This window comes from Salmo salar, chromosome 16 (assembly GCF_965601325.2).
Source record: "Salmo salar chromosome 16, fSalSal1, whole genome shotgun sequence".
NCBI classification, from domain to species: domain Eukaryota; kingdom Metazoa; phylum Chordata; class Actinopteri; order Salmoniformes; family Salmonidae; genus Salmo; species Salmo salar.
Window position 1 is genome coordinate 10,892,052 of NC_138306.1, and position 24,706 is coordinate 10,916,757.

Genomic DNA, 24,706 nt, shown 5'->3' on the forward strand with positions numbered 1-24,706 from the left:
TATCGAACAAAACATGCATGTATTGTCTAACATTGACTCCTAGGAGTGTCATCTGATGAAGATCTGAAATCTGTCACAGCGGTTAGTGCTTAATTTTAGCTAAATTTCTGGTATTTGTGACCCCTCTCCTGCTTGGAAAATGGCTGTGGTTTTTCTTGTGTTGTACCTGTCCTAACATAGTCTAACTTGATGCTTTCGCTGTAAAGCCTTTTTTGAAATCAGACAATGTGGTTACATTAAGGAGAAGTGTACCTTTAAAATGGTGTAAAATAGTCATATGTTTGAGAACTTTGAATTATGACATTTTGTTGTTATGAATTTGGCGCTCTGATTTTTCACTGGCTGTTGAATCGTGTGTCCCGTGGGTGGGCCGCTAGCGTCCCACCTGCCCGAGAGAGGTTAGCTTTCATCAAGGGCTTAGGTGATGTATAATTGGTTTCCTTTCTCTCTTTGTCAGTATTTGTTCTAAGCGTTACGGACGCTCCATAACATGATCAATGACTGACTAGTCGGCATCACTGCATTACGCGCTCATGATAGACTACCCTTCTTACTGCTTCCGAAGTGTGTTTGTTAGCAAAGAAGCTAGCGGACAATCTTTATGTGATATATTTTGGGTGTACTTACGTTCTCTAACCTCTCTGGGATAGGGGGTGGTATTTTCACATCCGGATGAAAAGCGTGCCCAAAGTAAACTGCCTGCTACTCAGGCCCAGAAGCTAGGATATGCATATTATTGGTAGATTTGGATAGAAAACACTCTGAAGTTTATAAAAATATTTGAATAATCTCTGTGTATAACAGAACTGATTTGGCAGGTGACACCCCGAGCACAATCCATCCAGGGAATTTCTTTTTTGAGGTCAATCTGATTTCCATTGGTTTTCTATGGCAAGCCCTTTTTAATAGAAATATGCTTGCATTTCCTATAGCTTCCACTAGATGTCAAGTCTTTAGAAATTGGTTGATGTTTTTCTTTAGAGAAATGAAGAAGTACGGCTTTTCAGAACGAGGGTCCAGCCGAGTGGACTCTACTGTTTTGATGCGCCCTCCAGGTCACGCGCTTCACATTGTTTTTATCCGGGGATAAACTGTGTTCAATCGATCTTAAATGTTATCGATTATTTACATTTTAAAATACCTAAAGTTGGATCAGGAAAGTTGTTTGAAATGTTTGGACAGCGTTTACAGGTAACTTATTAGATATTTTGTAGTCATGCTGGGCGAGTTGGAACCGGTGTTTTTCTGAATCAAAAGCGCCAAATAAATGGACATTTTGGAGATATAACGATGGAATTAATAGACCGAAAGGACCATTTGTGATGTTTATGGGACATATTGGAGTGCCAACAGAAGTTCTTCAAAGGTAAGGCATGAATTATACCGTTATTTCTGAGGTTTGTGTCGTGCCTGGCGGGTTGAAATATGATTGTCATGTGTTTGTTTGATGGGGTGCTGTCCTCAGATAATCGCATGGTTTGCTTTCGCCGTAAAGCCTTTTTGAAATCTGACACGGTGGCTAGATTAACAAGAAGTTAAGCTTTAATTTGGTGTATTGCTCTTGTGAATGTGTAAAAGTTAAATGTTTTTTATTTATTTCGCGCTCTGCATTTTCACCGGATGTTGTCAAAATCAATCCCATTAACGGGATTTGATCCTTAAGAAGTTGCTAAAGCACTGCAATCATGCATTTTGCTAACTGGAGTATAACTTCATGTGATCAGAGGGCATAATACACTTATTAAATTCATAATTAAGGTCTTAAAAATCCATAAACTTTCACCAGTCACGCTGTTTGTTTACTTCCTTGAGTAACTATGGGTACCCCCCCGTGACGACATAGGTCTGTATCTGTGTAGTCTGCCCTGTGCATGCTTGTGATCTGCAGTTATCAAGCCTGAGGTGATTTATGATCTGACAAATGTCTACGTAAGTGCCACTGATAGGTTATAATTCAATGAAACTTCTCTTTTTTTTAACCAATAAAGATAAATAAGTTTAACCCTTTATAGAAAAGATAACAACATAATGACATGTGACTAACCACCTGGATTTGGTCTTGTGTAGCAAAATTAGATTTTTTTTTTTTTTCCATTGGTAAAAAGTAGAGAGCTACAAAATGGTATCATACACTGCATTTCCAGCAGTAAACAAATTGACAACAGAATTTCAGCATGCTTATAGGGAAGGACACTCAACAAGCACAGCACTTACACAAATGACTGATTGGCTGAGAGAAATGTATAAAATTGTGGGGGCTGTCCTGTTAGACTTCAGTGGCGCTTTTGATATTATCGATCATAGTCTGCTGCTGGAAAAACTTGTGTTAGGGCATTACACCCCCTGCTATAATGTGGCTAGAGAGTTACTTGTCTAACAGAACAGAGGGTGTTCTTTAATGGAAGCCTCTCAAATATAATCCAGTTAGAATCAGGAATTCCCCAGGGTAGCTGTTTAGGCCCCTTGCTTTTTTCAATCTTTACTAACGACATGCCGTTAACTTTGAGTAAAGCCAAAGTGTCTATGTATGCGGATGACTCAACGCTATACATGTCAGCGACTGAAATGACTGCAACACTCAACAAAGCACTGCAGTTAGTTTCAGAGTGGGTGGCAATAAGTTAGCCCTAAATATTTCTAAAACTAAAAGCATTGTATTTGGAACAACATTTACGTCATTTAACAAAACACTCACTAAACCTCAACTAAATCTTGTAATGTGCAAGTTGAGATGACTAAACTGCTTGGAGTAACCCTAGATTGTAAACTGTCATGGTCAAAACGTATTGATGCAGTAGTAGCTAAGATGGGGAGAAGTCTGTCTATAATAAAGCGACGTTCTGCCGCCTTAACACTATCAACAAGGCAGGTCCTACAGGCCCTTGTTTTGTCACCCCTTGACTGCTGTTAAGTCGTGTGGTCATGTGCCACAAAAAAGGACTTAGGAAAATTGCAATTGGCTCAGAACAGGGCAGCACAGTTGGCCCTTGGATGTACACAGAGAGCAAATATTAATAATATGCATGTCAATCTCTCCTGGCTGAAAGTGGTATTTATGAGAGGTATTGACATGTTGAATGCACCGACCTGTCTGTCTAAACTACTGGCACACAGCTCGGACACCAATGCATACCCCACAAGACATGCCACGAGGTCTCTTCACAGTCCCCAGTCCAGAACAGACTATGGCAGGCCACAGTACTACATAGAGCCATGACTACATGGAACTCTATTCCACAACAAGTAACTGTCGCAAGCAGTAAAATTAGATTTAAAAAACAGATGGAACAGTGGGGACAGTGAAGCAACGCAAACATTGGCACAGACACATGCATACACACACACGATAACATACGTACTATACATGCACATGGATTTAGTACTGTAGATATGTGGTGGAGTAGGGGCCTGAGGGCACACAGTGTGCTGTGAAATCTCTGAATGTAATGTTTTTAAAATTGTATAAACTGCCTTAATTTTGCTGGACCCCAGGAAGAATAGCTGCTGCTTTGGCAGCAGCTAATGGGGATCCATAATAAATACAAATCTCCTCCCGTTCAGAATGCACACTTGATGCTCTGGCCGATTTGTTTACCTCTGGATAACATGAAAACAGCCTAACCAGCTCTGCTGGCAACAATTTCATTATGCTTTTTTGCCGACGTTTACGGACATGGCCATACTCAACGAGTGTTGGACACTTTAGCTTAAAACATGTAGCTAGCTACCTAGGTAAACATGTAAGATCACACACATTACGTCATGCCACCTAACATTAGCTAGGGAGCCAGCTAGCTAACAGTACACTTTAGCTTGAAGTGAAACAACTTTCTGTCAAATTTAGAAACGTGTAATATCTGAATGTAGCTAGCTAGACCTAGCTAGACCATCTTACCTGTACACATCATCATGCATGGTGGACACATCTCCCTGTCTCGGATCGATGCCACAAATGCCTTTAGTTGGAAGACGTAATGGGAAAATACCCGTTTCCGGATCTCTTTAGCTGTCATACTCTAATTCCACAGATTTTTCAGAACTTGATCCCCCAGAAAGTGGAGAGCAACACTTATGCAGCTACATGAAAAAAAGCCACTTTTGACAGGATTACCAACAGACTGACCAACTCAAATATACAAAAGCCTTTTATATGGCAGACCAATCCAAACTCCTCTCTCGGCATGCCCAACACAATCATTATCTCAGCCAATCATGGCTAGTGGGGAGGTTACAAACTAAAGTCCTAGGCTTTTTAAACCTAGGCAAGTCAGTTAAGAACACATTCTTATTTTCAATGACGGCCTAGGAACGGTGGGTTAACTACCTTGTCAGGGGCAGAACGACAGATTTTTACCTTGTCAGCTCGGGCCTTTGTTTTTGCAACCTTCCGGTTACTAGTCCAACGCTCTAACCACATTACATTGCACTCCACGAGGAGCCTGCGTGGCAGGCTGACTACCTGTTACGCTAGGGCAGCAAGAAGCCAAGGTAAGTTGCTAGCTAGCATTAAACTGATTGTTTTTTATAAGATAAATCTTAAAACCTCTTACATTTAGACGTTCCGCTAGTGGAACACCGCTCCAATATCCAATGATTGGGCGTGGCGCGAAATACAAACTCCTCGAAAATCCGAAAACTTCCATTTTTCAAACATATGACTATTTTACACCATTTTAAAGACAAGACTCTCGTTAATCTAACCACACTGTCCGATTTCAAAAAGGCTTTACAACGAAAGCAAAACATTAGATTATGTCAGCAGAGTACCCAGCCAGAAATAATCAGACACCCATGTTTCAAGCTAGCATATAATGTTACATAAACCCAAACCACAGCTAAATGTAGCACTAACCTTTGATCTTCATCAGATGACAACCGTAGGACATTATGTTATACAATACATGCATGTTTTGTTCAATCAAGTTCATATTTATATCAAAAACCAGCTTTTTACATTAGCATGTGACTAGCATGTGACTAGCATTCCCACCGAACACTGCCGGTGAATTTACTAAATTACTCACGATAAACGTTCACAAAAAGCATAATTATTTTAAGAATTATAGATACAGAACTCCTCTATGCACTCGATATGTCCGATTTTAAAATAGCTTTTCGGTGAAAGCACATTTTGCAATATTCTCAGTAGATAGCCCGGCATCACAGGGCTAGCTATTTAGACACCCACCAAGTTTAGCACTCATCAAAGTCAGATTTACTATAAGAAAAATGTTATTACCTTTGTCTTCGTCAGAATGCACTCCCAGGACTTCTACTTCAATAACAAATGTTGGTTTGGTCCAAAATAATCCATCGTTATATCCAAACAGCGGCGTTTTGTTCGTGCGTTCAAGACACTATCCTAAAGGGTAAATAAGGGTGGCGAGCATGGCGCAATTCGTGACAAAAAAAAATCTAAATATTCCATTACCGTACTTCGAAGCATGTCAACCGCTGTTTAAAATCTATTTTTATGCCATTTTCTCATAAAAAAGCGATAATATTCCGACTGGGAATCTGCGTTTAGGTAAACAGACGAAAGAAAATAAAGAATTTGGTCGACTCGGGCACGCGCCTAAGCCCATAGTACTCTGATCGGCCACTTGCCAAACGCGATAGTGTTTCAGCCAGAGCCTGCCTCGATATCGTTCAGCTTTTTCCCGGGCTCTGAGAGCCTATGGGAGCCGTAGGAAGTGTCACGTTATTGCAAAGATCCTCAGTCTTCAATAAAAAGAGCCAAGATGAAACACAACTTTTCAGACAGGCCACTTCCTGCATGGAATCTTCTCAGGTTTTGGCCTGCCATATGAGTTCTGTTATACTCACAGACACCATTCAAACAGTTTTAGAAACTTTAGGGTGTTTTCTATCCAAAGCCAATAATTATATGCATATTCTAGTTACTGGGCAGGAGTAGTAACCAGATTAAATCGGGTACGTTTTTTATCCGGCCGTGTCAATACTGCCCCCTAGCCCTAATCGGTATTGTCTTTTTTTTGGTCCTCCAATAATCGGTATCGGCGTTGAAAAATCATAAACGGTTGACCCCCCCCCCCCCACTTGTTATTGTTCAATTATTAATGGCCATGTTTAGATAATGAAATTGGAAGCAATTGTGGTCATAGTCACAGCTCTATCGCAATTGCCGATCAGCTGTTAGAATGAATTAGATTGACGGTAAATCAGATTAGGCTGCAGGTCAATAAAATAACACTAATGCATCTCAATAGGTAGTGCTTTTGTACAAACCAAATATTCCACAAATGACTTAATACAAAAACCTGTGGTTGTAATTTTAGCTTTTTATAATAAACAAATGTCTTTACAGAGTTAGTTTCTAGTGCACAACATGTGATTTAAAGCTATCTAGAATTCATATAGGCCCAATATGCTATATCTTAATCAATACAAATAATCTAGGAGCACCAGAAGAGAAGTTGTGCTCTTAACTTTTTGAAGTTGGGAGCACCACTGCTAACAAATGTTTTTATTTCGAGCCCTATCTTTAACGCCCAGTAGTTGACACCAAAAATATTTGGTTAAAAAACACTATCTGGCATACAATCTGTAGCTAATGGTGGCCCAACGCCCTATTAAGACACTTTATGCTAGTGTTTACTTTATATTGGCAGTTGTCGGTCATTTATATACTGACAATCACAAGGCTAGCTTTCTTGAGATTAATAGAGATGTGTTCCATTTTTAGCTCATGTGTTTTCAATTTTTATTAATGAAATGGGATGCAACCAGCAAAGTTACATCTATATGCAGATGATAGTTATATATTCATGTGCTCCTTCTCTGGTTCAGGCTGTTGAAGAGCTCCAGACTGCTTTTCATTCACTGCAGGCCTCCCTTTATGGTCTCAAACTGGTTTTGAATGTACAGGAACTAAATTCATGACCTTTACCAGAGCTAGAACTCTGCCAGAGAACGTTAGCATTGTCAGATCTGGTGACCTAGGCATTGAAAAAGTGTAATCCTACAAATACCTAGGTATTTAGTTGGATGACAAGTTGTCCTTTTTAAAGTTCATGTGGATAATCTTCTGACAAAGCTGAAATTGAAGTAGTTTTTTTTTTTTCGTAATAAGGCTTGCTTCCCACTTATGGCTAGAAAGAAGCTTGTTCGGGCTACTTTTCTCTCTGTAATTTGATTATGGTGACTTGTATATGCATGCAGCCTCCTCCGTCTTAGAGACCTTGCGCTTTATTACAAATGCCAAGTCACTCACCCACCATTGCACATGGTACCAAATGGTAGGTTGGACCTCACTTTATATGCGCAGAAAGATACATTTGTATGTGTTCATCTACAAAACCCTTTTGGGTAAACTCCCTCTTTACCTCTGTAGTCTGGTCTCTTTCACCACCAGTTACCATACCCGGTCTGCTAGGTGGTTGCTACTTAAAGTCCCCTAGCTAGCTGTTGCTAGCTAATTTCTCCTGGTCATAAACATTGGGTTGTTATTTTACCTGAAATGCACAATGTACTCTACTCCGACAATTAATCCACAGATAAAACGGTAAACCGAATTAGTTTCTTGTCATCTCTCCTTCCTTCAGGCTTCTTTTTCTTCTTTGGACTTTATATGGCCGTTGGAAGCCAACTTCACAACATTACTACAACCGACCAGAGTGTGGACCTAAAGTTCATCTTTCAATCACCCACGTGGGTATATGCTCCTAAAAACCAATGAGGAGATGGGAGAGGCCAGACTTGCAGCGCGTTGAGTGTCACAAATCGAACCAATTTCTATTTTAGCGCCTGGCCACGCAGAGGCGCGCAAACTGTGTGGGTGCAATGCTTGAGTAACATGGATGTGTATATGTATTTTGTGAGCAGGTGACCAACTTTTTCCCCCCCAGCCCAACAGTACACCTGACTCAAAGTACATTTCTGCTACACTTTGCATGTCATGTCACTGCTTATGCTAACTGAATGCTTTGTCTTTCCCCATTAGTTCGGTCTTTTGGCACTGAGGATCGGCCCACTGATAGGCCCATCCCGCCCCGAGATGAGATCTTTGAGTACATAATCTTCAGAGGCAGTGACATCAAGGACCTGACTGTGTGTGAGCCGCCAAAGCCAACATGCTCTCTCCCTCAGGACCCTGCCATTGTCCAGGTACAGCTTCTCCCAACCCCAAAGTACTTCAATATCCCAAATACACCCTTGTAAAACAGACATATGTAGTAAAAGTCAAGAATCAGCTAAGTGTCAATTTGCATTGTTCTATTATAGAAAGCATTATTATTCATGTTACAGGCTTTGGTTTCTCCATTTATGTTTTGAGGTTGGACTTTAGCACGTGTAGGGCGCACCGATTGTCACCTCATTAGTCAGTATGGTTACACCTGTGCTGGTTGCCGTCTCATTAGTGTGAAGGTGTTCCACCTGTGCCTTTTTTGTTTGCCTCCTATTGGGCAAATTTAGTGGGCCATCATGGTGGGTGTCTTTTTAGGTTCCAGTTGTTGTTGTTCGTCAACTTTCAGTGGACACCCCCATGAGTGTCTTTCAGAACCCATCTTAAAACCCCACCTGTTTCGGTTATTGGTCAGTGACTCTTTGTTAGTACCCTCTTCTGTTTATATGCGCAGAAAGATACATTTGAATGGGGGGGGGGGGGGGGGGGGGCGCAATGCAAATACTGTTGGTAGCCATTTGATTAAGGTGTTCAGTAGTCTTATGGTTTGGGGGTAGAAGTTCTTTAGAAGCCTCTTGGACCTAGACTTGGTGCTCCGGTACCATTTGCTGTGCAGTAGCAGAGAGAACAGTATGACTAGGGTGGCTGGAGTCTGACAATTTTTAGGGCCTTCCTCTGACACTGCCTGGTATAGAGGTCCTGGATGGCAGGAAGTTTGGCCCCAGTGATGTACTGGGCTGTTTGCCCTACCCTCTGTAGTAGAGGTTGACCGATTTTATGATCTTTCAATACCGATTAATGGAGGACCAAAAACAGCCGATACCGATTTTAATCTGACGGTTTATATATACTGCTCAAAAAAATAAAGGGAACACTTAAACAACACATCCTAGATCTGAATGAAAGAAATAATCTTATTAAATACTTTTTTCTTTACATAGTTGAATGTGCTGACAACAAAATCACACAAAAATAATCAATGAAAATCCAATTTATCAACCCATGGAGGTCTGGATTTGGAGTCACACTCAAAATTAAAGTGGAAAACCACACTACAGGCTGATCCAACTTTGATGTAATGTCCTTAAAACAAGTCAAAATGAGGCTCAGTAGTGTGTGTGGCCTCCACGTTCCTGTATGACCTCCCTACAACGCCTGAGCATGCTCCTGATGAGATGGCGGATGGTCTCCTGAGGGATCTCCTCCCAGACCTGGACTAAAGCATCCGCCAACTCCTGGACAGTCTGTGGTGCAATGTGGCATTGGTGGATGGAGCGAGACATGATGTCCCAGATGTGCTCAATTGGATTCAGGTCTGGGGAACGGGCGGGCCAGTCCATAGCATCAATGCCTTCCTCTTGCAGGAACTGCTGACACACTCCAGCCACATGAGGTCTAGCATTGTCTTGCATTAGGAGGAACCCAGGGCCAACCGCACCAGCATATGGTCTCACAAGGGGTCTGAGGATCTCATCTCGGTACCTAATGGCAGTCAGGCTACCTCTGGCGAGCACATGGAGGGCTGTGCGGCCCCTCAAAGAAATGCCACCCCACACCATGACTGACCCACCGCCAAACCGGTCATGGTGGACGATGTTGCAGGCAGCAGAACGTTCTCCACGGCATCTCCAGACTCTGTCACGTCTGTCACATGTGCTCAGTGTGAACCTGCTTTCATCTGTGAAGAGCACAGGGCGCCAGTGGCGAATTTGCCAATCTTGGTGTTCTCTGGCAAATGCCAAATGTCCTGCACGGTGTTGGGCTGTAAGCACAACCCCCACCTGTGGATGTCGGGCCCTCATACCACCCTCATGGAGTCTGTTTCTGACTGTTTGAGCAGACACATGCACATTTGTGGCCTGCTGGAGGTCATTTTGCAGGGCTCTGGCAGTGCTTCTTCTGCTCCTCCTTGCACAAAGGCGGAGGTAGCGGTCCTGCTGCTGGGTTGTTGCCCTCCTACGGCCTCCTCCACGTCTCCTGATGTACTGGCCTGTCTCCTGGTAGCGCCTCCATGCTCTGGACACTACGCTGACAGACACAGCAAACCTTCTTGCCACAGCTCGCATTGATGTGCCATCCTGGATGAGCTGCACTACCTAAGCCACTTGTGTGGGTTGTAGGCTCCGTCTCATGCTACCACTAGAGTGAAAGCACCGCCAGCATTCAAAAGTGACCAAAACATCAGCCAGGAAGCATAGGAACTGAGAAGTGGTCTGTGGTCCCCACCTGCAGAACCACTCCTTTATTGGGGGTGTCTTGCTAATTGCCTATAATTTCCACCTGTTGTCTATTCCATTTGCACAACAGCATGTGAAATGTATTGTCAATCAGTGTTGCTTCCTAACTGGACAGTTTGATTTCACAGAAGTGTGATTGACTTGGAGTTACATTGTTGTTTAAGTGTTCCCTTTATTTTTTTGAGCTGTGTGTGTGTGTGTGTGTGTGTGTGTAATGAAAATTACAACTATACTGAAAGGACAGTTATTTTAACTTAATACATCAATAAAATCTATTTAGTCTCAACTAAATAATGAAACATGTTCAATTTGGTTTAAATAATGTAAAAGTGCAATATGTGCCATGTTAAAAAAAACAACAAAAAAAAGCTAACGTTTAAGTTCCTTGCTCAGAACATGAGAACATATGAAAGCTGGTGGTTCCTTTTAACACGAGTCTTCAATATTCCCAGTTATGAAGTTTTAAGTTGTAGTTATTATAGTACTATTTCTCTCTATACCATTTGTATTTCATATACCTTTGACTATTGAATGCACTATAGTATTGCCAGCTTGATCTCGGGAGTTGATGAGCTTGAAGTCATAAACAATGCAATGCTTGAAGCACAGCGAAGAGCTGCTGGCAAATGCAGGAAAGTTCTGTTTGAATGAATGCTTACGAGTCTGCTGCTGCCTACCACCGCTCAGTCAGACTGCCCTATCAAATAATAGACTTAATTATAATATAATAAACACACAGAAATACGAGCCTTAAGTCATTTAATATGGCCAAATACGGAAACTATCATTTCGAAAACAAAACTTTTATTCTTTCAGTGAAATATGGAACCGTTCTGTATTTTATCGAACGGGAGTCTTCCCTAAGTCTAAATATAGCTGTTACATTGCACAACCTTCAATGTTATGTCATAATTATGTAAAATTCTGGCAAACTAATTACGGTCTTTGTTAGGAATAAATGGTCTTCACACAGTTCGCAACGAGCCAGGCAGCCCAAACTGCTGCATATACCCTGACTCTGCTTGCACAGAACGCAAGAGAAGTGACACAATTTCCCTAGTTGAAAGAAATTCATGTTAGCAGGCAATATTAACTAAATATGCAAGTTTAAAAATATATATACTTGTGTATTGATTTTAAGAAAGGCATTGATGTTTATGGTTAGGTACACTGGTGCACCGACTGTGCTTTTTTTTCACGAATGTGCTTGTTAAATCACCCGTTTGGCGAAGTAGGCTGTGATTCGATGATAAATGAACAGACACCGCATGGATTATATGCAACACAGGACAAGCTAGATTAACTAGTATATCATCAACCATGTGTAGTTAACTAGTGATTATGTTTGTTTAAAAAAAAAAAAAAAAGTTTAATGCTAGCTAGCACCTTACCTTGGCTCCTTGCTGCACTCGTGTAACAAGTGCAGCACGCAGTCTCCTAGTGCCACGCAGTCTCCTAGTGGAGTGCAATGTAATCGGCCATAATCGGTGTCCAAAAATGCTGATTACCGATTTGTTATGAAAACTTAATCGGCCATTCCGAGTAATCGGTTGACCTATACTCTGTAGTGCCTTGCGGATGGAGGCCGAGCAGTTGCCATACCAGGTGGTGACGCAAACAGACCGGATGCTCTCAATGGTGCAGCTGTGGAACCTTTTGAGGATCTGAGGACCCATGCCAAATCCTTTCAGTCTCCTGAGGAGGAATAGGTTTTGTCTTGCCCTCTTCACAACTGTCCAGACTTGCGGCATACGCCTAGTTTCCTGAATCGGGTCATATGGTCTAATTCCGAAAATACCTCATCTATTATGACTGAAATGATGTGTCCTCTCTTTCAGTTCAGTAGCCTATCCAATTTTATGCATATAACTTCATATGGCTGACAGAGCAATAGTGTGAGGTTCACCATAAGAAGTAGTTTTGCTTTAAACAGTCGGTGTATTTGGTCATTTTTAAATGAACAAGAGAATTTCAAAAAGGACTGCTATCATTTCTCATTCATTGGTCAGAGCGGGAGAAGCTCTGTAAACTTCTAAACCATTCGCTTTCGAGACGGGTAAAATCAAACTGCATTATATTAACTGTCTAAATGCCAAGATGGTTTAAAAATAATATTGATATGGTACTAGCTCAACATTTTCAATCTGGAAAAATGATTAAGTTAATCAGGTGGTGAATAGATATAAAAATTAGGGGGACGAACATACTGTACATTTCCACCTCCCACCCCTAATCTGATAGTGGGGTGGTCTGCCCAATGGCTCAGCTCAGGTGCCTCCACACACGCATAGGGTCACTCAGCTTAGAAGTCATCTCAGACCGATCCAGCACAAAGAGACCCAGCTCCTGAACTCCCATCGGCAGCTGATATTAATTTAAAATGGAATATTAAGGTGTTTATGCAGAAAATGTTAGTGCATCAATTTGTTCCTCTAATCAAACTAAATCGTACCAGATCGTTTCAAACTAAAAAGTATCGAAGCCCATGCATCTAGATGCGTATCAACTCAGTCATGAAATGAGAGATGCACATCCATAATGTCAGTGCACCTGCGCAGTGATATTTTTGCTTCAACTCCCTTTCTCGCTTCCTTCCTCTCCAGTCCTCCGTGTGCTCGGCCCCTCCACCTGCTCCTGCTGCCACTTCAGCTCCATTCCAGTCGGTGGGCTCCAACGGCCTGTTCAACCGCGCTCCCGTGCCCCTGTACAGCCAGTGCAACACCAGCCCCCTGGTGTCCCTGCAGTTTGGCACCGTTGGTGTCGCTAAGAGCCACAGCAGCACAAAGCCTGGATATGGTGAGGAAGGGACCGCTAGCTAGGTTAATATCACTAGTGTGTTCAAGGTCTGATATTAGTCAGTCATACTTTACTAATGTCAACTGTGTTCTAAAGCTTATCTTAGTACTGTACATATATATTGTCAGTCACGTTATACCTTAAAATGCAAGCTAATGCTATGCATTAAGCTATCTACCTGTGAAATGCAGGTAGCTATGTTTTAAGCCCTGTGTCAGGAAGTGACATAGTCATGCATGCTTTCCAAGGGTGGCGGGCTGCAACATGGCTCTTGGATCAAGTTGGGCATTTCACAGGCACAGAAGGTTTGACTGTGGGCTCCACTATGCCAAAAGAGTCACGTAGACTGTTGGCTCCCTTATGTTTTACAATCATTTGATATTCAAAAAGTAACATTTTAGCTAGTACGCTCTTAGATATTCTGTGTGATAGTACTTGCCACTTCCCCTCCATTACAAAGATGCTGCTAGTACTCAGCCAAGGGTCACAGGTCAGGAAGTAAATCAGGTAATAATGAGGCCAGTCAGAAGGTTACTTTCGTAAACCTGATTCTCTGATATTATGAGTGAGATCTCACGTGGGATTCACCTGAATCTTGAGGAACCATTTACACATGTCTGTTAGACAGACCAGTCGAAGGGAGGTGAACCCCTCCATTCATAATAAGGAGCTACTAGCTCACCCTGTGGTGATTCTCGAGCATGCCGAACTTCGTCACGCTCTTACAAGTAGGGGAAATGTGGTGAGCTATCTCACTCATGATATCAGAGAAACGTGGTAATGAAGTAACCTTGATTTCTCTTCCAATATGTCCCCATATCGCACTTGAGATATTGCCAATTCCATTATTGCAAATATGCTCTCCAAAACCAGGTAGTCTTAACATATCAACCCTCAGAGGCCCTGACACTGAGGCCACTATGCACCAAAGAAGTTGCAGTGATGTCTAGCCAGTAGAACCTGGGCATATATGCAGGGATTTCCAACAAGCTGCATCGCAAATCTCCTGTAAGTAGATGCCCTTTGAACAGTGCCCAAGAGGTAGCCATACCTCTGATGAAGTGGGCCCCTTGGCCGTCCGGCAGCTGTAACCCCTTGCTATTATAGGCCAATAAAATAGCATCCACAATCTAATGTGATAACCGTTGATGAGTGTGGCCTCCCCTTGCAGGGGGGAAGAGTTTGTCAAAGAGTTAGTCAATCATGCGCGAAGCTCTTGGTGTATCCAAGTATATGCGCGTACTAGACACAAATGGTGAAGCTCTTCTGTAGAAGTGGTGGGTGGAAAGCCAGAAGCTCCAAGGTGAGACAATGGAAAAGCCTGGGGCGAACTGTAGGCACGAATGGTGAACTGACAGCGCATGCGGCTCACGTACTCGCTTTGGACTTAAGGGTGACCAGTAAAAGCGATCTTGATGGAAAGCTACTTAATTTCCATGCTTTCCAGCGGCTCAAAAAGCTGCTGTGAAATGGCCTCGAGCAATAGACAGATCCCGAGGCGGGAGTTGGAAAACTGGACGTAAACGACACACCCCCTTCTTGAAACAACGTACGTTTTTACCAATTGTTATTTCCAAAGCCCATATGACAGGCCAAAATAGCGGCTAGAAAGACTAACAGCGGAGAAAGCAATATGAACCTGCAAAAAGCACAACTTGTTTTTTTTGTCACATTTTCTCAAATGCACCGCTTGTTTCCATACAGTGAGTGTGTAGAAGGGGCCCTGGCACTCTGGATAGTCAATGACTGAGGCAGGCCTGCCACATCCAGATTTGACCTCTCACAGGCCAGGCCCAGAAGGCCATTGTGTTTTGAGTGCGGGTGGAAAATCTTTGTTTGCTTGAGTCAGAAGATCCCTGCATAACGGGAGTTGCCAGGGCTTGTCGTACAGCATGAGAATGATCTCCGCTGACCAGAGTTTGCCTGGCCATCGAGGGGCTACCAAGATGATGGATGAGTCTTACCTCACTGTCTAGCTGTCATTTCTGTGATTTATTATTCAAGCTGGACACAATCAAGAAACTGTATGATTCAAGGTCCGTTTTTAATTTCTACATTATCTCGATTTGGTTTTAGTCAGTTTTAAAGAATATTGAGTTGAAAAAATATACAGTGCATTTGGAAAGTATTCAGACCCCTTCCCTTTTTTCTAAATGTTGTTACGTTACAGCCGCCTTCTAAAATGGATTAAATACGTTTGAAAAAATCCTCATCAATTGACGCTATCCCATAATGACAGTGAAAACAGGTTTTTAGACATGAACATGTTTATTAAAAATAAATATATCTAATTTATGTAAGTATTCAGACCCTTTGCTATGCGACTCAATATTGAGCTCAGGTGCATCCTGTTTCCATTGTTCATCCTTGATGTTTCTACACCTTGATTGGAGTCCACCTGTGGTAAATTCAATTGATTGGACATGATTTGGAAAGGCACATACCTGTCTATATAAGGTCCCACAGTTGACAGTGCATGTAAGAGCAAAAACCAAGCCATGTGGTCGAAGGAATTGTCTGTAGAGCTCCGAGACAAGAATGTGTAGAGGCACAGATCTGGGGAAGGGTACAAAAACATTTCTGCAGCATTGAAGGTCCCCAAGAACACAGTGGCCTCCAACATTCTTAAATGGATGATGTTTGGAACCACCAAGACACTTCCTAGAGCTGGTTGCGTAGCTGAGCAATCGGGGAAGGGCCTTGGTCAGGTAGGTGACCAATAACCCGATGGTCACCCTGACGGAGCTCCAGAGTTCCTCTGTGGAGATGGGAGAAAGTTCCAGAAGCACAACCATCTCTGCAGCACTCCACTAATCTGGTCTTTATGGTAGAGTGGCCACTCCTCAGTCAAAGGCACATGACCGTCCACTTGGAGTTTGCCAAAAGGCACCTAAAGACTCTCATAGCATGAGAAACAAGATTCTCTGGTAACCCAGCCGCGAGCTGCCCAGTGACGCGAGCCTACCAGAGGACCTAAATGCCTTTTTATGCTCACTTCGAGGCAAGCAACACTGAAGTATGCATGAGAGCACCAGCGGTTCTGGACGACTGTGTGGTAAGTCTCTCAGTAGCCGATGTGAGCAAGACCTTTTAAACAGGTCAACATTCACAAAGCCGCGGGGCCAGACGGATTACCAGGACGTTAACTCAAAGCATGCACGGACCAACTGGCAAGTGTGTTCACTGACATTTTCAACCTCTCCCTGACCGAGTCTGTAATACCTACATGTTTCAAGCAGACCACCATAGTCCCTGTGCCCAAGGAAGAAAAGGTAACCTGCCTAAATGATTACCGCCCCGTAGCCCTCACATTGTAGCCATGAAAGGCTGGTCATGGCTCACATCAACAGCGTCCTCCCGGATACCCTAGACCCACTCCAATTCGCATACCCCCCAACAGATCCACAGATGATCTCAATCGCACTCCACACTGCCCTTTCCCACCGGGACAAAAGGCAGACCTCAGCGTTCAACACCATAGTGCCCTCAAAACTCATTAAAGCTTTTTAGTACTGGTGCTAGAGAACTGCCCTTCTACCTGATGCGGCACCTTGGCTCATAGAGTGGAGACCGGGTTGCCACGATATCCGGAAATGCCGGGCAGGTGGTGGCAAGGCTAGCCTTGATACAGATGTTGACCTGGTTTTTGAGTCTCTTGAACCTAGTAGTTGGAGTCGATAAGTATAAAAATGACAGAGCATTATCTAAACCATGCAATACTCAAGAGAACTGAGCTAGCTGAGGTAGGCTGCGTGAGCGTTTTGCCCAGCGTAGGTTAGTGGTACAGCCAGCCTTGCTGCCTTAGCTAGCCTGTTACAGGCAGTCTTGTAGACTGGGTCACCACGTGGTGGGACTGGTTCAGTTAGTAGGCACAAAGCAACTTAATGCTAGGCGAACTAGAAAATGAGACCTAAGCTAGCAAGATGGTTGTAGCTAGCGTTCATTGTGACGGCTAGTGGTGTAGTTTAAGGTAGCACTGGCCAGTGTTTAGTAAAAACCTTACAAAACTCGCTGGACTAGTTAGAGCGCAGCCTGAGTATGTTTGTTTCCCATGGGTATGGCGGCCCATTTTATAAGTATTGGTAACGTGTGTGTGTGTGTGTGTCCGCTAGTCGATGCTTAGCCGTTAAGGCTAGTGTTCACCTAGTGGGCTAATGGCATAGCTAGCACCACGTTAGCTGTGCGAGAAGCATTGCTTCTTTGGTCTAGTCTCTTTTGACCGTAGCACGGTGAGGTATAGCCGGTCAGTTTAGCCAATCTGGCAATACCACCGTAGTTGGGAGAGCCAGTAGCAGCCTGCATCCCAGCATTGAGCTGCAAGAGCGAGGGGGTGTCAGTGGCCATAATTCATTGAATCGGGGAGTACGGTTGGCCTGTGGTCAAGCCACTTACCTTTCTTGCGTCCCTAATTCATGGATAAAGGCCTGCTAACTGCTTATGTGCCTTGCGGCTAATGTCTAGCTGGAGTGGGCACTGTGTATAAACGCTATAGCCGTGGTGGGCTAGGGTAGGTGTTAACCCAAGTGCTGGTTGCAAGCTAGCTAAGGTTGTTATAGATATTGGTGCTTATGGTACCGACCTTATGTGCAGGTTGGGAACTCTTTCTGAGTTAGCTAGCAATGCTTAATGGTTTAGCTTTCTTTCCAGCGAGCTAGCTAAGTTAGCTTGTGTCTTGCGGCGTGGGCTAATCAAGTTTCAGTAGCTATCCGTGTGACGCTAACACAGGAGACAAAGCAACCAAAAAAGGTTTTCGGTAAGTTACTCAACACAAAAGACGAGAGCTGAAATTCCTGCGCTCAGCGGCGTAACCTCGCGGCACCTGCGAAGCAGATACATTTGTGCTGAGGAGAGCTTAAAGAAGTACTCTTATGAGAATTACCATAGGACAGGTGAGTGGCTCCTTAGAATAATGGGAGGGGCTCACCTCATTCACCTTTCGACCAACTGACGTTTGTAATTGGTTCTTTGAGCTTCTGAGATTCCGGTGAATCGCACATGTGAGATATCAAAACGAATAATTGAAAGAGAATCAGAGGACCCATCACACTTGTGCCGTTCTTGCCCTCAATACTCTACACCTGCCGTTTCTCTCTATACAGGAAAATCAGTGCCGCCCTCCTCTTGGAGCGACACAAGCTCAGCTGCAACCCAGTCTCAGCAGTGCTATTGGCGCTGCTCTCCCCACTGAGTCACACTCTCTGGGTACCGCTACTATCCTTGTATCTAAAGTTAGAAGAACCACACGTGGAAGAGAAACACTGATTTGTTATACTACTTACTCACCTACAGTTGAAGTTTACATACACTTAGGTTAGAGTCATAACATTTTTCAACCACTCCACAAATTTGTTGTTAACAAACTATAATTTTGGCAAGTCGGTTAGGACATCTACTTTGTGCATAACACAAGTCATTTTTCCAACAGTTGTTTACAGACGGAATATTTCACTTATAATTCACGGTATCACAATTCCAGTGGGTCAGAAATTTACATGCACTAAGTTGACTGACTTTAAACAGCTTGGAAAATTCCAGAAAATTATGTAATGGCTTTAGAAGCTTCTGATGGGCTAATCATTTGAGTCAATTAGAGGTGTACCTGTGGATGTATTTAAAAGCCTACCTTCAAACTCAGTGCCTCTTTGCTTGACATAATGGGAAAATCAAAATAAATCAGGCAAGACCTCAGAAAAAAGAATTGTAGACCTCCACAGGTCTAGTTCATCCTTGGGAGCAATTTCCAAACGCCTGTAGATACCACGTTCATCTGTACAAACAATAGTACATGTACAAAAGCATCTATATCCACAGTAAAACAAGGCCTATATCGACATAAGCTGAAAGGCCACTCGGCAAGGAAGAAGCCACTGCTCCAAAACCGCCATAAAAAAGCCAGACTACTGTTTGCAACTGTACATGGGGACAAAGATCGTACTTTTTGGAGAAATGTCCTCTGGTCTGATGAAACAAAAATAGAACTGTTTGGCCATAATGACCATCGTTATGTTTGAAGGAAAAAGGGGGAGGCTTGCAAGCCGAAGAACAGCATCCCAACCGTGAAGCACGGGGGTGGCAGCATCATGTTGTGGGGATGCTTCGCTGCAGGAGGGACTGGTGCACTTCACAAAATAGATGGCATCATGAGGCAGGAATATTATGTGGATATATTGAAGCAACATCTCAAGACATCAGTCAGGAAGTTAAAGCTTAGTTTCAAATGGGTCTTCCAAATGGACAATGACCCCAAGCATACTTCCAAAGTTGTGGCAAAATGGCTTGAGGACAACAAAGTCAAGGTATTGGAGTGGCCATCACAAAGCCCTGACCTCAAGCCTATAGAAGATTTGTGGGCACAACTGAAAAAGCGTGTGTGAGCAAGGAGGCCTACGATCCTGACTCAGTTACACCAGCTCTGACAGGAGGAATGGGCCAAAATTCACCCAACTTATTGTGGGGAGCTTGTGGAAGGCTACCAGAAACGTTTGACCCAAGTTAAACAATTTAAAGGCAATGCTACCAAATACTAATTGAGTGTATGTAAACTTCTGACCCACTGGGAATGTGATGATAGAAATAAAAGCTGAAATAAATCATTCTCTCTACTATTATTCTGACATTTCACATTCTTAAATAAAGTGGTGATCCTAACTGACCTAAGACAGGGAATTTTTACTAGGATTGAATGTCAGGAATTGTGGAAAAACTCAGTTTAAATGTATTTGGCTAAGGTGTATGTAAACTTCCGACTTCAACTGTAGGTGAAACTAAAACTCTATTGAAACTAGCTGTAGATATTCCATGCAGAGATCTGTTAATCTACTCTGCGTCTCACAAAGACATGGTGGTTGGAACCAAAAATCTCACATTTGGACACATCAGACCAAAGGACAGATTTCCACCTGTCTAATGTCGATTGCTTGTGTTTCCTTATTGGTGTACTTTAGTAGTGGTTTCTTTGCGGCAATTTGACCATGAAGGCCTGCTTCATGCAGTCTCCTCTGAACAGTTGATGTGTCTGTTACTTGAATTCTGTAGCATTTATTTGGGATGCAATTTGAAGCTGGTAACTCTAATGAACTTATCCTCTGCAGCAGAGGTAACTCTGGGTCTTCCTTTCCTGTGGTGGTCCTCATAAGAGCTAGTTTCATCATAGCGCTTGATGGTTTTTACGACTGCACTTGAAGAAACTTACAAAGTTCTTGACTTTTCCGTATTGACTGACCTTCATGTCTTAAAGTAATGATGGACTGTCATTTCTCTTTGCTTATTTGAGCTGTTCTTGCCATAATATAGACCTGGTATTTTACCAAATAGGGCTGTCTTCTGTATACCACCCCTACCTTGTCACAATTGAAAGGGCTGTCTTCTGTATACCACCCCTACCTTGTCACAATTGAAGTGATTGGCTCAAACGCATTAAGAAGTTAAAATTAACTTTTAACAAGGCACACCTGTTAATTGAAATACATTCCTGGTGACTACCTCATGAAGCTAGTTGAGAGAGTGTGCAAAGCTCTCAAGGCAAAGGGTGGCTACTTTGAAGAATCTCATATAAAAACATTTGGTTACTACATGATTCCATATGTTTCAGAGTTTTGATGTAGAAAAACACTTGAATGAGTAGCTGTGTCCAAACTTTTGACTGGTACTGTATGGTAGACCTTACATTTACCTTTAGCAGACGCTCTTATCCAGAGCAACTTACAGTAGTGAATGCATACATTTCATGCATTTTTTTTTTTGTACTGGCCCCCCGTGGGAATCGAACCCACAACCCTGGTGTTGCAAACACCATGCTCTACCAACTGAGCCACAGGGAAGTTATGTAGTCTTGTGAAGAGCATAATAATGTCACCCAATACTGCTTTGGAATACTAGAATGTGGTTCAAAATGGCATTACCCCCTTATCACAGATTTTTGCATTTTCTCAATATGACGGCATGCTTTTCACAACACACAACCTTCAACGCGTTTAATCACTTACACTTCATGGATATAAAGCTCAACTCTTGACGAACCAGTTTTGAGTCTGATTCATATGTCTCGGCAGTGTTGAGTAGCCCAGTGTAACACTAACCCTCTGTTCCCCCAGGCCGCACCAGCCCCTCCCTGGACCCCCTGAGGAAGAGCCTGACAGTAGAGCAGCCAGCTCCGTCGGCCCCCTATGCTCCGACTCCTGGCTTGGGCCGCAGGAGTCCCGCTCTGGGCCACACGACCCCTTCGGCTCCAGCCGCCGGCCATGCCCAGCAGCAGCACCATCACCAAGGTGAGACCGTCAGCGGGGCTAAGTAACCAGGCCTGGGGTACGCTTTGGAACGCGCCCATTTCTCACCAACGCCATACCACTGCTGTAGATGGGGCTACCGCTGCAGGGCTTACGAATTCTATCATTAGCTCCGTAGGTGAGACCTATCGGAGGCTTTACCTGTGTGTTTTATTGTGCTGCAACCCCTAAAAACAAAAATGACCCCTGCCATTTTATGTGACTGCTAGAGAACATTTTAACAAATTGTGCCTGTTTCTATAGGTAGAAGTCTATAGTGTGGGGCTAAATCTCTTTATTAAAGTTGAGCTGAGCTCTCTAAACTTAAGGACTGTACCATTCCAGGCACAGAGTCCCAGAAAGCACTCAGAGCAGCAGCGGCTGCTGCTCAGACACAAGGTGAGGGCAGGGATGCCAGTCAACGGCCTGCAGGATGCCAGTCAACGGCCTGCAGCTCCATGCCTATTCAGACTCTGCATGACCTAGTGCCTTTTTACTTAAACTGTCAAGCCCACGTTCGTTTACACAACTCAACCGTCCTCTGTGCTGTAGTAGGTTACATAGTGGTCCATTGCTTGCAACTGTCTGCATTGCTGTGCAGATTGACAAGTTGGGATGGCGATCACTGCTCTGTTTAGTGTGTGACGGTAATTCTGTTATGCCATATTTTGGCAATTATTTTATTTTTATATTTAAATTTTTTTTTAAATATGGTTTGTTGTATGGATGGGTAATACTATTCATGCTTTATATGCTGCTGGAATTTCTGTGTTGTATAAATATGTTAGGGTGACATTTTAAGTATTCTGTTGTGATGGATGGCAAGCCATTGCTTTATTCTGTCAATTGGTAGTTTGCTGTGCTTTTATCTACCAATCTATGATATAGTGGACATTTGCCTGCATTTTGTTTATTCATATTCTTCATGGTTTGGTTTTGAACACAGTGCACTGCTTTTGGTGTGATAACTTACTATAATTTTGTGGTATTGTTTGGTGTTTACTACATGTTTCTGGTGGATATGGTCTATTCTGCCTGTTTCTCAGTTGTCGGCCCCCCACCTCAGAGGCGTGGTCGTGGAGGCGGACAACGCGGCAGGGGCCGCTTCAATGTGCGCCTAGACGGACCCATGAAGTTCGAGAGGGACTTTGACTTTGAGAGTGCCAACGCCCAGTTCAACAAGGAAGAAATTGACAGGGAGTTCCAGAACAAGCTCAAACTAAAAGGTACCAGAGAACTGTACAGATCAGGCCCTCATAACATATGGTCCAACACTTATGGGTGAAGGAGCTCGATTTAGCCTAGTGTTTTTGAGAACAGGTCATGCATGCAAGGCTGGTTTCTTGAGACAGACAAAACATGGCCGGCCTCCGACGCATGTGTGATTTTGTTCAGGGGACCGAGATTAACGTGAGGCAAGCCCGAGCACAATGTAGCCAAGTTGCAGGGTTTTCCACTAGTGTGGTCTGTCGGCTAAACGGACGATTAGACTAATTTTCAGCCGGCTACTTTTCAATTCGCTAGTCAGAAAGGTCAGCCTAGCCCTCTCCCGCTAGAATGAACGATAGGCATCTTCTAGCAATCTATTGATAGGACAGGAGCCTGTTAGTCACAAAGTGAGCAATGACAGGGAAACAATGCTGGTTTGACAGTCTGTTTGTCTCCCCTCCCCGTGTGTGTCCTGTCGTTGCAGTCACTGAAACAATTGAATCCATTTTAGAAATTTGGAAAAAGTCGGTCTGAATACTTTCTGAATGCGATGTCTGTATTACACACATACTACCATTCAAAAGTTTGGGGTCACTTAGAAATGTCCTTGTTTTTGAAAGAAAAGCACTTTTTGTCCATTTTAAAATAACATCAAATTGATCAGAAATACAGTGTAGACATTGTTAATGTTGTAAATGACAATTTTTTTTATTTTTATGGAATATCTACATAGGCGTACAGAGACCCATTATCAGCAACCATCACTCCTGTGTTCCAATGGCACATTGTGTTAGCTAATCCAAGTTTATCATTTTAAAAGGCTAATTGATCATTAGAAACCCCTTTTGCAATTATGTTAGCACAGCTAAAAACTGTTCTGATTAAAGAAGCAATAAAACTGGCCTTAGACTAGTTGAGTATCTGGAGCATCAGCATTTGTGGGTTCGATTACAGGCTCAAAATGGCCAGAAACAAAGACCTTTCTTCCGAAACTCGTCAATCTATTCTAAGTAATGCAGGCTATTTCATGAGAGCAATTGCTAAGAAACTGAATATCTTGTACAACGCTGTGTACTACACCCTTCACAGAACAGCGCAAACTGGCTCTAACCAGAATAGAAAGGAGTGGGAGGCCCTGGTGCACAACTGAGCAAGAGGACATGTACATTAGTGTCTAGTTTTAGAAAGACGCCTCACGTCCTCAACTGGCAGCTTCATTAAATGGTACCCGCAAAACACCAGTCTCAACGTCATTAGTGAAGAGGTGACTCCGGGATGCTGGCCTTTTAGGCAGTGTTGCAAAGAAAAAGCCATATCTCAGACTGGCCCAAAAAAATTTAAGATTAATATGGGCAGAAGAACAGACACTGGACAGAGGAACTCTGCCTAGAAGGCTAGCATCCTGGAGTTGCCGCTTCACTGTTGACGTTGAGACTGGTGTTTTGTGGGTACTATTTAATGAAGCTGACAGTTGAGGACATGTGAGGTGTCTGTTTCTCAAACTAGACAATCTAATGTACTTGTCCTGTTGCTCAGTTGTGCACCGGGGCCTCACTCCTTCTATTCTGGTTAGAGCCAGTTTGCGCTGTTCTGTGAAGGGAGTAGCACACAGCATTGTACGAGATATTCAATTTGGACATTTCTAACTGAACCTGAACTTTTGAACGTGTGTATGTGAAAGTCTTAATCATATAAGTCTAGACAATATCTAAAACTGAAAATGTATGAATTGTTAGTCATTTAAATTGTAGACACTCTACAACATCTTTCCAATCTGGGAGGTAAACTCGATAAAGTATTACATTATTTCGCTGTGTATTTCTGATGGCCTCCGGTACATTCAAATGCCTTAATTCCACAAATGTAGTTTGGTCAGGAGAGCCTGGATGGGTACTTAATCTATTTGGCTGAGAACTCCATGTGTGGCTCTCGAGTGGCGCAGTGGTCTAAGACACTGCGTCTCAGTGCAAGAGGCGTCACTGCAGTACCTGGTTTGAATCCAGGCTGCATCACATCCTTCCGCGATTGGGAGTCCCATAGGGCTGCGCACAACT

At 43.1% G+C, this 24,706-nt stretch overlaps 1 protein-coding gene across 1 annotated transcript in view; it reads left to right on the forward strand.

Moving 5' to 3' along the window:
• LOC106573260 (protein LSM14 homolog) overlaps positions 1 to 24,706 on the forward strand; it is a 32,688-nt gene that overhangs the window by 4,044 nt on the left and 3,938 nt on the right. Inside the window, exons 2-5 of the mRNA XM_014148169.3 lie at positions 7,964 to 8,127; positions 12,987 to 13,179; positions 21,273 to 21,446; positions 22,490 to 22,669. Of these exons, the coding sequence (XP_014003644.3) occupies positions 7,964 to 8,127; positions 12,987 to 13,179; positions 21,273 to 21,446; positions 22,490 to 22,669 (711 nt within the window). The remainder of the gene's footprint in view (positions 1 to 7,963; positions 8,128 to 12,986; positions 13,180 to 21,272; positions 21,447 to 22,489; positions 22,670 to 24,706) is intronic.